We start from the raw sequence: 14,659 nt of genomic DNA on the forward strand, positions 1-14,659 counted from the left end.
CACCACACCTTGCTGTTACAGCTTCCTACTGATTCTGCCTTGGAGCGAGCAAATGGGTCCACACGCTGGGGCATCTGCCAGCTGGGTGGCAGCTGTGAATGGAGCCCTGACCCCTGGATCTGGGCTGATGCAGCTTGTGCGGGCTCTGTGCGCATCCCTCTGCCCATCCCTCTGCCCTTCTCGCCCTGAAGGACAGTGGCAGGTCTCGTGCCCATTGGTTGGCACCACACATGGCCACAATATCCAGGGTTGGGCCAGTCCCAAAGCCAGGAGCCTGCAACTTTATCTGGGAGACCCAGATTTTTTTTTTTCTGCTGCAGCCAGAAAAGTTTATTTGCAGAGGGACCAGGTGAGCAGGGAAGGGGAAAGCACCTCCAGAGAGAGCCAGGAGGTAGGCTGCCTCTCGAAAGGGGAGGGAGAGACACCAAAGGTTTGAGGAAGGGTCTTGGGATTTTAAGCATTCCCTGACCCCTCCTTGTTGGGCAGGGGGCCTACACGTAAGATGTTCTCCATTGGTGGTCTCTTAATCAGTTAGGAAATGGGTAAGCAACATTGGTGCCGCCCACCTGAAGGTGGGCAAAGACTTCAGCAGCCCTGGATGGTCTCAGACCCCCCTCTTGAAATCCCACATCCTACTTCTGTAGGGGTAAAGGGCCACGGATGTTTTCTGGCTGCTTCGTGCTGAAACGGGATGTTGTAAGGGGCCCCTGGAGATGTGGGATCCACAGAGAGATGGTCCAGGTCTTCCAAGTTGCCGTGGCAGAAGTTGGTCTGGTCACCATACAAGTTTACATGTTCAAGGCCACCTGGAGTCTGAAAACCCCTTGTGAAGTCTTGGTTGAGTTGGGCCACGTGGCTCCCGTCTAAGTCTCTTTTTTCATGCCCCACTTTGGGCGCATTGTCTTCACATCTGGATACGGTAGTCTGCATTACTCCATCACTGTAGATTCCAGTTTGCACAATGGTTTCCTTATATTAGAGAGAACATAAGGTATTTCTCTTTTTGGGATTGACTTATTTCACTGAGCATAATGGTCTCTAGTTGGGACCAGCTGGCTGCAAATTGTGTCATTTCATTCTTAATGGCTGAATAATATTCCATGCAGTAGATGTATCACAGTTTTTTTTTTTAACAAATTCTTTTTTTAAAAATTAGCTTTTATATTGGAAAGGCGGATATACAGAGAGGAAGATCTTCCGTCCGATGGTTCACTCCCCAAACGGCTCGATTGGAGCTGAGCCAATCCAGAGCCAGGAGCCAGGAGCTCTTCCGGGTCTCCCCTGTGGGTGCAGGGTCCCAAGGCTTTGGGCCGTCCCCTGCTGCTTTCCCAGGCCACAAGCAGGGAGCTGGATGGGAAGCTGGCCACCAGGATTAGAACCTGTCCCCATATGGGATCCTGGTGCGTGCAAGGTGAGGACTTTAGCCACTATACTATCGTGCCGGGCCCTTCCACAGTTTTGTTTTTTTTTTTTTAAAGATTTATTCATTTTATTACAGCCAGATATACACAGAGGAGGAGAGACAGAGAGGAAGATCTTCCGTCCGATGATTCACTCCCCAAGTGAGCCCCAACGGGCCGATGCGCGCCGATCCGAAGCCGGGAACCTGGAACCTCTTCCAGGTCTCCCACGCGGGTGCAGTATCCCAATGCATTGGGCTGTCCTCAACTGCCTTCCCAGGCCACAAGCAGGAAGCTGGATGGGAAGTGGAGCTGCCAGGATTAGAACCGGCACCCATATGGGATCCCGGGGCTTTCAAGGCGAGGACTTTAGCCGCTAGGCCACACCGCCGGGCCCCCACAGTTTCTTTAACCACTGCTCTTTGGATGGGCATCTGGATTGTTTCCATGTCTGCTATTGTAGATTATGCTGCTGTTAGTATAGGCCCTAAAGGCAGGTGGCGCTGGCTGAAGCTGCCTTCTGGCGCCAACACCTGCCACGCAGAGCCAGCTCCTAAGCTGTGCTGCCTTTCCCTTCCACCAGGTGGCAGCCGTGGGCAAACCAGGTTCCCATCCAGGTCAGCACCTCTAGGGACAAAGGCTGAATGAGAAACTGAAGGCCATGAAGGGAGGGAGTCCCCTAGAAAGAACCCAGGCTTAGAGGAGTCCTGGCTCCTGAAACATACGTTAGAACCCTGCTGTCCTGGCTTCCCCAGGCAGGTGGGACAGCACCCACAGTCTGCCAGCCTTGGGTCAGGAGCTAGGGACCTGTGCACAGAGCCCTTCCCTGCCTGCGGCTTCCTGGGTGTGCACCTGCCGCCCTCTCCCAGCTGCCAGGACATCCCAAGCTCCGGGGCCAGTCACCTATGTAACAAAAGTGCAGGTGACTCCAGCCAGTTTGTGCACCCGTGGTTGGGCTGCTGGGCAGGTGCAGGCTGGTGACCAACTCTGCCTGCGTCCTGTACTCACTGCTCCTGCCCTTCCCGGCCCAGGGGCCTCACCTGTGTCCTGTGGGGAAGGGCCTCTGCTAATGGGCCAGGGTCAGGAAGGGCTCCTGTTTTGTTGCTTCCAGTGCCCCTGACTGTCCCACCCTCTGTCCGTCTGTCTGCTTATTTGCCCATCAACTCTGCCCTGGGCATGTATTTTCTGCACACCAGAGAGAGATCCCCATACCCAGGGCTGGGCCAGGCCAAAGCCAGGTACCCAGAACCCTAGCTGGGTCGCCCACTTGAGTGGCAAGGACCCAAGCACTGGAATCACCAACCCTCTGTTTCCTCTTAGGCACACCAGCAGGAAGCCGCATGGGAAGCGTGACAGTCAGGACTAGAACTGGCGCTCGGATCGGGTGCTGACTGGCTGCACCATAGCAGCAGCCCTGCCTGTGTCTCCTGGTCCCTCCCAGGCTGAGGGCCTGCCCGCCTCTGTGTGTGTGTGTGTGTGTGTGTGTGTGTGTACTCCTCACCTTGTCTACCCATCTTTGCGTCTGCATTTCTGCATTCGTGCAAGCACGCCCGCGCACGGTTGCGCTCTGCCTGCGCGTGCCTGGGCCTGGTCGTCTCTCCCCGCCCCCTCGACTCTCTGTCACCCTCGTCGGTTCGTCCCTAGAGCCTGTCCGGCCGTGCGGCGGATGTATGAGGAAGAACTGACAGGAAGCCACCAACGCCTCACCCCACTGCCTGCCAGTGTAAGTGGCGCTGGCGTCCCCTCGGGCAGGTACACGGGCCCACAATGCTCTCCTGACTCTCAGGTAAGCCTCTCCCAGGGTGGGGTGGCTGGGGTCTGGCTGATGCAGGCAAGGAGCCCCGGGGCCTGTTCTCCCTCCCCCCACCTCTACCCTGCCAGACCCCACAAGAACACTTAGCAGCCAGTAGGGACTATGGGAGACCAGGGCCAGGAACCAGGCAGGGGATGGCCTGGGTCTGGGACTCCATCCGCTTGAGAAGACCCTAGCCTCATGCTCTTCCTGTCTGAGACCCCTCACAGGTGGCTCAGAGCTTGGGTGGCCAGCTGCCGCCCAGGGCGAGTTCCGCAGCCTCAGTTTCTTCATTGGTGAAATGGGACTCTACATTTCCCTGGCTTGGGCAAGCAGGCCCAGGTCCTGCCCCAAGCCAGTGGCAAGTAACTGCCCCTGGCACCACCCCAGACCCTGCCCAGAGCGGGGGGGCCCCTCCCTGGGGACTGGAGCCACTTGCTAGCCCTCGCTCACCCCTGCTGTACTGTCTGCTACCTTGCTTCCCCTCACCCCTCAGGGAGCCCTCCAGGAGGCCCAAGCCCAAAGCCCATATCTCCTTTACACCCCCACAGCTCCTGCTGTACTCAGTTTCCCCAAGTGTAGCATGCACAGGTCTGGCAGAGGGGCCGAGATGGTCTGCGAGGGCTGTAGCTCCACGCGGGGGGCTCGGCCACCCATGGGTTCCCCTTCCCCTTTCCCTTCCCCCCACAGCCTTGCACAAGCCTTCGTTCATACGAAAACTACCCACTTCCCTTTATGCTATTTTGGCCTGCAGAGCCACAGCCTGCCGGTCCCCTCCCTTCCCTGACCTGGCCTGGCCCGCCCCTTGGGGCCTGCTCAGGGCTGTGGGCCACCCTCCTGTCCCTACAAGCTTACCCCGCCTGCTTGGCGGCAGAGAGAAAGAGAAAGGGAGAACGAGAGAGAAACTGCAAGGAGTTCAGACCTAGTTCCATAAAGTTCACTTCTTTCTTTAAACAAAGATTGATTTATGTGACAGGTAGATAATGAGAGAGAGAGAGAGCGCGCTTCCATCTGCTGGTTCACTCCGCAAAAGGCTGCAACAGCCAGAGCTGAGCCACTCCGATGTCAGGAACCAGGACCTTCTTCCTGGTCTCCCTTGTGATTGCAGGGACCCATGCACTCGGGCCATTCTCCACTGCTTTCCCAGGTACATTAGCAGGGAGCTGGGTCAGAAGTGGAGTAGCCAGGACTCGAACCAGCTGGTGCCCATATGGGATGCCAATGTAGCAGGTGGGGGCTTAACCTCCTGTGCTACAATGCCAGCTCCAAGTTGACCTCTTTTTGAAATTTTACAAATTTTTTTTTTAGATTTATTTATTTTTATTACAAAGTCAGACATACAGAGAGGAGGAGAGACAAAGAAGATCCTCCGTCCGATGATTCACTCCCCAAGTGAGCCGCAACGGCCAGTGCGCGCCGATCCGAAGCAGGGAACCAGGAACCTCCTCCGGGTCTCCCACACGGGTGCAGGGTCCCAAGGCTTTGGGCCATTCTCAACTGCTTTCCCAGGCCACAAGCAGGGAGCTGGATGGGAAGTGGAGCTGCCGGGATTAGAACTGGCGCCCATATGGGATCCTGGCGTGTTCAAGACAAGGACTTTAGCCGCTAGGCCACACCGCTAGGCCCCCATATTTTACAAGTATTTTTTTCCAACTCCCAATAGGAAGGGAGTGGGAGTGTATCGCATTGGGGTTGGGCCGCTGTGGCTTCCTTGCTGTGTGGTGTTAGACATTGGTCTGTGCCTCTCTGTCTGCTTGACTGCCTTGCAAGGGAGAGAAGCTGGGCTGGGAGGCCACTAGGGGACCTGGGTGTGGAACCGGGCAGAAGGAGGCACCTGCACTTTAGACAGCCGCAGCCTCTCTTGGACCTCAGCTCCTCCCCTCCACTGCTACTGTGGAGGGAAGCTCCGGCCTTTGCGTGTGGCCTAGGTCCCCAGCCCATGGGGCCCCAGGAAAACTGTGCCTATGAGAAAGAGTCGCTGATTCCAGCACCGCCTTGCGTGACAAACCCAAGGGATGACTGTCCCTGCTCCTCGTGGCCCAGTGCTCAGGCACCTCAGCTGTTAGCTTCCTGAAACCTTGAATGCCAGGTCAAGGACATGGTCAGGCTGGGGGGCTGTCACGTGTGTGTGTGCACGCGCATGCACGCGCGCAGCCTGGTTGGTGTATTTTCACGTACTGATTGATTAAAACATTTATTTGAAAGCCAGAGTTATAGAGAGAGAGAACAGAGAAAGATTCATCCACTATGGACACGTCGCGGTGGCCTAGCAGCTAAAGTCCTCACCTTGAACGCACCGGGATCCTATATGGGCACTGGTTCTAATCCCGGCAGCTCCACTTCCCATCCAGCTCCCTGCTTGTGGCCTGGGAAAGCAGTCGAGGATGGCCCAAAGCCTTGGGACCCTGTACCCATGTGGGAGGCCTGGAAAAAGTTCCTGCCTCCTGACTTCGGATCGGTGCAGCACTGGCCGTTGTGCTCCCTTGGGGAGTGAATCATCGGACAGAAGATCTTCCTCTCTGTCTCTCCTCTTCTCTGTATATCTGACTTTGCAATAAAGATAAAACAAATCTTTAAAAAAAAAAAAAAAAAGATCCATCCACTAGTTCACTCCCCAGATGGCTGCCACAGCCAGAGCTGAGCTGCTCCGAAGCCAGGAGCCTCTAATGTGTCTCCCACACAGGCTCAGGGTCCCAAGGTTTGGGCCATCCTCTGCTGCTTTCCCAGGCCACAAGCAGGGATCTGGATGGAAAGTGGAGTAATTGGGACTTGAACCAGTGCCCATGTGAGAGCCCCCGAATGCTGATTGATTGCTTTCAAAGAATTACAAAGATCAAAATGGAGAAACAGAGACAGGGAGCTCCTTTAGCTGTCAGGAGCCAGGGGGAGCTGGATGGGAAGTGCAGCCACCAGGGCTTGAACCAGCAACCGCAAGGGAGGCTGGCGTCACAAGCACTGGCTTTGTCTGCTGTGCCACAGCTCTGGCCATCACTGCTGCCTCCCAGGGTGGCAGTTCACCGGATCAGGAGCAGAGCCAGGACTTGAACCTAGGCCCCAGATGTCCGCCCCTCTCCCTCCCCACATGTCCTTGAGGAAAGCACTGGGTTATGCTGCCCACTTTATAGACCAGACCACTGAGGTGCTGGGACACAGGCAAGGGTAGGCTCTCAGGAGTGCTCCCCACCAGGACAGGGGCCCCCAGCTTTACACAGCAGCAGGAGATGAACAAGCGCTGGGGTGTAGGCTCCCCTGGGTGGCTGCCAGAAGTTGCAGGGCAAGGTCGGCGGTAGGGTTGTGGGCAAGGGAAGTGTGGCCAGGAGTGGGACGTCATCCTGGGTGGTGGCGTGGGGCATGCCAGTCATGAGGCCAGGGACTCATTTGTCCCTGCTGAGTGTCTTGGCTCACGTGTCCCCACATTCCTCCTTGTCTTGGCAGAGCCCAGAGAGGTTGCAGGATCACACAGCAAGCGAGGTGGGTAGCTAGAGTCTAGGCGGAGCCCAGGGTGGAGTAACAGAGAAAATGAGAGAGAGGGAGAGAGAGATCTTCCATACGCTGGTTCATTTCCCTAAATGACCACAATAGCCAGGGTTGGGCCAGGCTCAAAGCAGGAGCCTGGGGCATCTTCTGGGTCTCCCATGTGGGTACAAGGTCCCAAGGCCTTGGATCATCCTCCGCCGCTTTCCCAGGTGCATTAGCAGGGAGCTGGAGGGGACAGCAACCAATTGGGACTCGAACCGGCATCCACATGGGATGCTTCACTTCCTGTGCCACAGTGTGTCATCCCCCCACCGCCCGGCAGCTCCTCCTCTCCCTCCCTGCTCCCCTCAACCACTGTGAGTCTCACCTTCTGCAGCTGTGAAGTGAACCCGCAGATGAAGGATCTTTCTCTTTCAGATATATTCTTTATTCTATTTTGTTTATTTATTGGAAAGTCAGATATACAGATAGGAGGAGAGACAGAGAGGGAGATCTTCTGTCCACTGACTTACTCCCCAAGTGGCTGCAACGGCTGGACCTGAACCGACCTGAAGTCAGGAGCCAGGAGCTTCCTCTGGGTCTCCCATGCAGGTGCAGGGTCCCAAGGCTTTGGGCCGTCCTCTGCTGTTTTCCCAGGCCACAAGCAGGGAGCTGGGATTAAAACCAGCGCCCATGTGGGATCCTGGCACGTGAAAGGTGAGGACTTTAGTAGCCGCTAGGCCACTGCGCTCGGCCCTGATACATTGTTCCAAGGAGGTGACAGGTTGGAGTAGGCGGTTGGAGCAGCCTTGGCTTCTGCAGCCTCCGTCACTACCCCCATCCCCGCCATGTGAGGCAGGTGTGCTCCATCCACGGAGGGTTAAGTGGGATACACTTAGTGCTGTGAGCATGTGCTGCCCTGCCATGGTCTCCAGAACCTTCCAGCGCTTTCGAAGCATGATGATAACCCAAGGAGGCAAGGCGGTAGCCTTTCAGCTTGGAGCTGTCAGGGTTGAATGGAGACCAGAACCTGGGCCCTTGGGCTGGGCTGGGGCTGGGCTGGGGCTGGGCTGGGGCTGTGGGGGTGTCCCCCTGCTCATGGCCACCCCCTTCCCATTGCAGTGTTCCAGGCGGGGTACAGGTACCAGGAACGGCCATGAGCGGCCAGAGCGAGCTGCTGTGGCTAGGCGCAGCACTGCTGTTGCTGCTGCTACTGGGGATGGCGGCTGGGCTCTGTGTGCGTTGCCCCCAAACAGGTAAGCACAGGGCTGGGGCGTGATGGACGGAGCCACAGTGGCAGCGTGTGCCCAGAGGCCTCACAGGCTGCTGGTTCCCGGGACGTAGGGGGAAGCTTTGGTTTGGAGGTGTTCAGGGCAGTTTGTTGGGGGTGGATAGGACTCTATGAGAGGGGGTTGGGGCCATCTGTCCTGGGCGAAGAACTCACAAAGATCCTTGCGATCTGAGGCCTGCAGAGGGCATGGGGTTGAGGAGGGAGGGGAGATGAGATGGGTAGGTTGGGGTCTCAGGACCGATGCCTGCTGATCCAGGCCTATTCTTGCAGAGCCCAAGAGGCCCGAAAAAATCTACGAGCGGAGGAGTCTGTAAGTTGTCTCGCTGTCCCACACAGGATGTTGGCATAGGTGCCCCTGCCCTACTTCATTCGCACTTCCCCAGCAGTGAGCGGAGGGGCAGGGGGAAGCGCTAGCCCAAGAAAACCCCGCCCCAGCCTTGGCTCTGAGATGCCCAGGCCATTGGACCAGCCCCATTCTCTCTTCAGCTACTTTGCCCAAAGGGCTTCTCCATACGTCCAGGCTCCTGTGGCCTTGACCCCTGACCCCAGTCACTCACTAGGCTGGCACTGGAGAACAGGGACCCTGGCATAAAGCAGGTTGTGACAGCTGTACCTGTGACCCCACAGCTGGGTAGGGACATGGGCCTGTGACTCGGGGATCCCTGGGTGGGCTGTGGCAGCGTCAGGGAGGGCCCACAAGTGCCCAGGAAGGTGAGAGGGCATGGCCACAAGGGCAGAGGCCTCTGGCGTCCTTTATTTATGCATTTACTTAAAAATCAGAGATCTTCCATCTGCTGGTTCACTCCCCAAACGGCCACAATGGCAGCAGCTGAGCCCTTGAAGCCAGGAGCCCCTTGTGGGTAGCAATGTCCCAAGCACTTAGGCAGTGAGAGACCCCAGGAGGCTCTGTCCCCTTGGGGAGGTGCTAGCAGTGGAGATGGGAGAGCCCCTTAGGCTGACCGATTTCCCTGCCAGAGTCACCTCTGGGTCTCTAAGTGGCCACCTCCCCACCCCTTCCTACAGGTGCCCGCTCACTTTACCCTGCCCGTCTCCAGGGGCCTGGGGCCCCCACAGGCCCTGCTTTCAGTATAGAGGAGGGTGTGGCTGAGGGCCCAGGCTCCAGCCCCAGTCCCTTGTGAAGGGTGGGCCTGGGGTGGGTAGCCATTGGGCAGCAGCCCCTGAGCACCCCCACCCTTGGCCCCTTGTCTTGGACAAGCCCTTGGTCAACCTTGTCCTGTGTGTGTTTGCAGGCAAGAGGGACCCCAGAGCTTTGCAGTGACCCGGACCTATTCCTGTGAGTCCCTGGAGGTGTCTGGTGCTGTCCCCATCCACGTCCCTTCTGTCCCCTCTGGCCTTGAGGGCATGGGTGGGGCAGGCAGCATCTGCTGGGGCGAGCAGGTGGCTGGGCTGGGCTCTCCCTCCACATACCCCTTCCTGGCTGATAACTGTTCTTATCTCCGCAGTGGTCAGGCCCCTGGGGCTCGCTGGCCCTGACCAGGGGTCCACAAGGTAGGATGGAGCCCCGTCTCAGCCCCCTAGCATAAGAAACAAAGGAAAGGGTGCTTGGGTGGGGGTAGAGTCCCCACCTGGCTGAGCTCAGACCCAAGCTGAGGGCCCAACAGGAGGCTGCTGGGGGTGGGGATGAGGGGAGATAGGGCAGCCTGGGACCCCGCCCCCTGCCTCAGCCCCACCTGACCCCACCAACCAGCAGGAAGGACAAGCTACTGGAGTTCCCGCCCAACCTCCAGGGTGAGTGACACTGGGCTAAAGCAGGGGCGCACCCGGTGGGGGGGGATGTGGATGGAGAGAGACGCAAGCTAGGGCAGGCGGCTCTGGCACACGCGCACACACATGCACGCTCCCGTAGAGGTCCACCAGCATCCAACAGGTGCATATTGGAGACCTCAAGGCTGGGAGGCAGGGCAGGGATGGGGTGGGGTGGGTGTGGTGGAGGGGAGCGCTGAGCGGGGTGGCCTTCCTTCCAGACCCTGCCTCCTCCAGGTACCAGCACTTCAGCAGAGGTGGGTGTATTCCGAGGGTCGGGGGGCTGAGGTAGGATCCATGGGGCTCCAGGTCGAAGTCCCACTTCCTCCTTCTTCCGCAGAAAACAGAACAGAGCCAGAGGCATCTTACCAGTGAGTGGTCTCACCCCTGCCCCGGGAGGCCCCGCTCCCTCCCCTCACCCCTACCCAGATGACCCTGCCCCTGCTGCACCCTCAGCTCTCTCAACTGTCACCCTTCCCACCCTAAGCAATGTCACGGCAGGACTGCAGGTGGCGCTGTTGTCCCCCAGGCGATTGTGACTTTGTAGGGACCCAGGGTGGCCCTGCTCCGAGCGGGGAGGGGCCGTGCATGGGGAGACTCTGCCTTTGTGAAAAGGGTGCCCTGTACCCCAGGGCAGAAGGTATCCCCTGTGGTCACCTAACAATGTGGAAAGTCCCCTTATGGTCCTCATGGAGGTGAAGGTGGGGGTGGCAGGGAGGAGGAGGGACCCCATCAGCAGCTTTGGCCCCTGGGACTCCGAGTCAGGCCTGCCCAGCAACCTTCATTGCGCATTTTCCTGGGACAGACACTCCAATACTGCCGACTATTACAACTGGGGGCCGCTCCTGAGGCCCCAGGAAGGTGAGGCAGGGTCCTGGGGGTGGGGGCTGTCGCAGATGAGAGGCTGCAGCAGCCTGGGGCCAAATGCACCTGCAGAATTGTGTGGGGAACCGAGGGAGGGGTGGGAATGGAGGAAGGAGGGGCCAGTGGGAAGACAGGGTCGCTTGCTGCTAGGGTCAGGAGGCTGCTGCTGGCAGCAGAGAGGCCTTTGGGAAAGCCCTGAACGGGGCAGTTTGCCAGTGAAACTGAGCTCCCCAGGCCTGGGGATGCTGGTGCTCTGGGGCTCTTGGCCCCTTTACAAAGACAGTGAGGGAGGGCGGTGCCTTGTGGCAGGTACACAGGCCTGGGGCTTCCAGTCCTTTTCTGCTATGTCCAAACTGTAAGGTAGGGGACTCCTTTCTTGCAGGCATTGTAACAGGTGTACACTGGGGAGGTAGAGTTCAAGCTTAGCTTCCCCCAGGGTGATGACAGGGTGCCTGGCTCTGGAGCCCCACAGCCAGCCTTGATCCCTGAGACCCCGACAGTCCAACAGCGCTCCTGGAGGGTGGGGAGTGGCCGCCCTTCCCGGGGCTTTTGGATGGGACCTTGTAAGCTTGGGTACCGAGGGGGTACTGAGGGTCTAGGGGCTTGGCGGGACGTCGGGAGGAGGAAGAGCCAGGTCTGGCGGTTTCCCTGCACCCCTAGCTCACAAGTGCTGCCCCTCTCTCTCCCGGGCAGATGATGACGACGACACTGGGGCCTACGAGAATGTGCTTATCTGCAAACCCAAGGCACCCGAGTCAGGTGAGGCCCGTCAGGGAGGCTGGGGGCCCAGGTCTCCTGGGAGTGCCCCCATTGGCTCCCAGTGCCCCAAGGGGAGTCAGTAAGCCCTGGAATCCTGGCCAGGCTTCTCCCCCAGCCCCACCTTGGCCCTCCAATCCCCTGCAGGCGGTGAGGATTCAGAAGATTATCAGAACTCGGCTTCCATCCACCTGTGGCATGAGTCGAGGAGGATCAAGGGTAGTGGCCAGGGTTGGGGACAGAAGCTAGGCAGGGCTAACCTGGGTGCCGTGGTGGTGGTGGGGGGGGGGCAGATGGGTAACCCTCCAGCCAGGGTGGTGCCCACACAAATGCCAGACAGGGACAGCTGACTGCCTGGTCCCAACCTGTGTAGCTGTCCCGAGGGCTCTCCCGTTGGGGGCTGGGAATGGGGCTAGTGTGCACTGACCGCTGCGTGCCCATTGGCCCCCAGAGCAAGGAGCAGGTGGAACGGCGGCTCCCTTCCCACCAGAAAGCCCTGATGAGGACAACGGAGAGCCCGATTATGTGAACCAGGACCCGGCAGTGCCCAAAGCCTAGGCAAGACTGGAAGGAAGGTATAAGGTCCCCACTGCGGCTGTTTTCACTAAGGATGCTGGGGAGGGGGCTGTTATCTGGCTCCTGAGTTTGCTATCCAGGGCAGGAGCTAGGAGCTCACTGGAGGGGGGTCATGAGGCAGCACCCATGGGTACTCAGAAGGGTGTGGGTGATGCTGCTTCTCACAAGGGGAAGTCTTCCCCTAGCATCCCACCAGCTCAGAGCTGCCACCTGCGGGACTAGGGACTCCATCCAGGTCTTCCACGTTGCCTGCAGAGGTTCAAGCACTTGGACCATTTTCCATTGCTTTCTCCGGCACATCAGCAGGGAGCTGGATGGGAAGTGGAGCAGCCGGGACTTGAACCGGGGCCCATAAGGATTACAGGCGTCACCAGGTGCTGGCCCTACCAGGCAGTGTCACCTGCTGAACTGACAAGCTTCACTTTAGAGGGGAGCCCAGCATGTAGGAGGGAGAAGAGGTGTCTCTGTGTGTGTGACACAGGCGCTGAGAGTGTGGAGCCAGGTGCTGGCAGTTCCCTCCAGCCCAGGAAAGGGCAAGGGTCCCTCAGGCCAGGCGGGCTCAGCTTGGCTGCGAGACAGGGTCCTTGCTGTGCTATATGGGCCGAAGTACCGGCCTGGGTACGGTCAGGTGTTGGCTCCTGGCCACTGCAGGAAAGATTCCTGCCCTTGAAGTTGTGGCTGAGTTAAGGGGCACAGGGAGGCGGAGATGGAGCGAGTTTCCCTCCACTGATTTTCCCAGTGCCAACACTTGCCCCGCCAGGAGCCAGGTCCCCTGTGTGGCTGGCAGAAATCCAGTCACTTGAGCTGTCACTGCTGCCTCCCTCTGGGGTGTGCGTTAGCAGGACGCCGGGTCAGAAGACAAGAGACAGGCCATCCTAGCAGTACCCTTGCTGTGTGGCCAGACACCCGCCCCGCCTCTGTGGTAGTTTTCCAAAGTCAGAGCCGAAGTCTCTGTTACACAGGACAACAAGGCGTGCTTGCCAGGTGGTTCTGTTCACAACCAGGGTGCAGGAGGGCAGCTGAGTGCTGGCCCTAGACTAGCTGCTCAGCTTGTCTTCCATCTCCCCACCCACACCCCGAGGGGGGTGGGGAAAGAAGAAACTGTCAGGCAGCATCCCCTTTGAACAAACTTCCTCCCTGTTGCAGGAAGCCCAGAACTCCCCAGCACTGGATGACCTTGAGCCCTGGTGGTGGCCACACTATGGGGTCTCTGAGGACCACACACAGCCTGGCAGACCCTGTCTGAGAACAGGTGGAGTGACAGCCGCCCCCTCTGCTAGGATCAGGACCACCCTGAGACAAGGCAGGTGACTGGTGCAGTCGGTTCCCAGTTCTTGTGATGCTGGGACCCCCAGGACTCTGGGATGTGTGCCCTCCCCAGGTCTGCCATACTCTGGCATCCTGGAACCCATGCACCCTCCCAGGCTTACTTTTCACGTATATGGGCAGAAGTCCCTATCCAGGCCAGAGTTCTGTCTTGCTCTTCAGGAAGCTCTCCGCTCCTTCCGCGCTCTCTGCTCCCTGTGGGAGTTTGGGGCACCTGCCTTCCCCATGCCCCGGTGGAGGCCTTGACTTTGTTGCAAAGAACCAAGACCAGAGGTCATTCTCAGGGGCCAGCAGTGGACATGGGACTTGCTGGGGACAAAAGGGACACAACATGGAGAGGAAGCTGGGACAGTGGCCAGGGGCGCCCCCTGCTCTGCTCCAGGGCTGCCTGTGGCTTGAGCAGCAGAGACAACCGCGCATGACTGTGGGGTGGAAAGGACAGGAGCCCACAGAGACCTGAGGTTGAGGCAAGGCACCCCCACTCCAGGCAAAATGTCTCCATAAACCACTGCAGCTCGCCAGCTTCTGCCTTACAGGATGAAGATTAAGGCCTTGTGGGCCGTGCCACAGGCAGGAACCTGTGTGCACACCTGACCCTCTTCCTAGGCTGCCCCGGAACTTTCCCCAGTGATACATCCAGAAGCCAAGTGTTGGCCACTTGCCACTCTACACCAGAAGCCATGACCTCACAGGGAGGCAAGAGGAGCCCCCGACCCCTCCATGCAGGGCAGGTGCTGTGGCATCCCTAGCTATGCCACTGGGGGCTGGTACCCCACATCTGGAATCTTGGCTCTCACTATCAAGTTACGGAGGCAGCCAATGATGGCCCAAGTCTCGGGTGGGTCCCTGCACCCACATGGGTAACGCATGGAGCACCTGACTTCAGGCTCTGGCCTGGCCCAGGCTGGCTGTTTGGGACATTTGGTTTATCAGTGGGTGGAAGATCTCTGTCACTCTTTCCAATAAAATATAAACACTAAAATGCAAAAGCGCTTCCACCATGACTGAGGCCTGTGTGGGGGTGCTGGGGACCACCGGGGGGGTGGTCTCCAGCGAGGACTGCCTCAGCCACCAGCAGCGGGAACCCACACACCTGCCCGAGGCCTGAGCAGGTTTGGATGGGCATGCCTTCAGCTCCCAAAGGTCTCCAGGGACCCCCTCCCTAGCGCTCCCTCACTGAGGCCCTAACCCCAACAGCTATCCTGGTGTTTGTGTGGCCTGGGCGAGCCATGGCACGGAGCTGGAGGGCTGGCAGGTTCTACCGCCCTGCTCCAGGTGCCAGTTCCCAGCTGTCCTGGCACTCCCTACAGACAACATTCTACCCCCAACCCACCCACCCCCAGCCACAGCCCACCATCCTGAGGCCTTGGTGACAGTGGCCAGTGCAACTCACAAGTGAGTATTAAAGCTTCCCACACAAGATATTCCCACACA

At 58.7% G+C, this 14,659-nt stretch overlaps 1 protein-coding gene and 1 long non-coding RNA gene across 4 annotated transcripts in view; one reads left to right on the top strand and one right to left on the bottom strand.

Moving 5' to 3' along the window:
- The window catches only part of LOC131483243 (uncharacterized), a 148,177-nt gene that overhangs the window by 122,531 nt on the left and 10,987 nt on the right, over positions 1 to 14,659 (bottom strand). The window lies entirely within an intron of this gene.
- On the top strand, positions 7,789 to 13,775 carry LAT2 (linker for activation of T cells family member 2). Of its 3 annotated transcripts, none has more exons than XM_058680863.1 (12): positions 7,789 to 7,904; positions 8,210 to 8,249; positions 9,190 to 9,233; positions 9,403 to 9,448; positions 9,651 to 9,688; positions 9,925 to 9,960; positions 10,044 to 10,074; positions 10,509 to 10,564; positions 11,228 to 11,326; positions 11,471 to 11,542; positions 11,775 to 11,898; positions 13,046 to 13,775. In XM_058680863.1, the coding sequence occupies exons 1-11, from the start codon at positions 7,805 to 7,807 to the stop codon at positions 11,879 to 11,881; spliced, it is 669 nt and encodes a 222-aa protein (XP_058536846.1). In that variant the 5' UTR covers positions 7,789 to 7,804; the 3' UTR covers positions 11,882 to 11,898; positions 13,046 to 13,775. The 3 variants fall into 3 exon arrangements, with proteins under 3 accessions (XP_058536846.1, XP_058536848.1, XP_058536847.1); XM_058680865.1 differs by having other exon boundaries at positions 11,261 to 11,326; positions 13,046 to 13,774; XM_058680864.1 differs by lacking the exon at positions 13,046 to 13,775 and having other exon boundaries at positions 11,775 to 11,899.

This window comes from Ochotona princeps, chromosome 24 (genome assembly GCF_030435755.1).
Source record: "Ochotona princeps isolate mOchPri1 chromosome 24, mOchPri1.hap1, whole genome shotgun sequence".
In the NCBI taxonomy this organism is placed as follows: Eukaryota; Metazoa; Chordata; class Mammalia; order Lagomorpha; family Ochotonidae; genus Ochotona; species Ochotona princeps.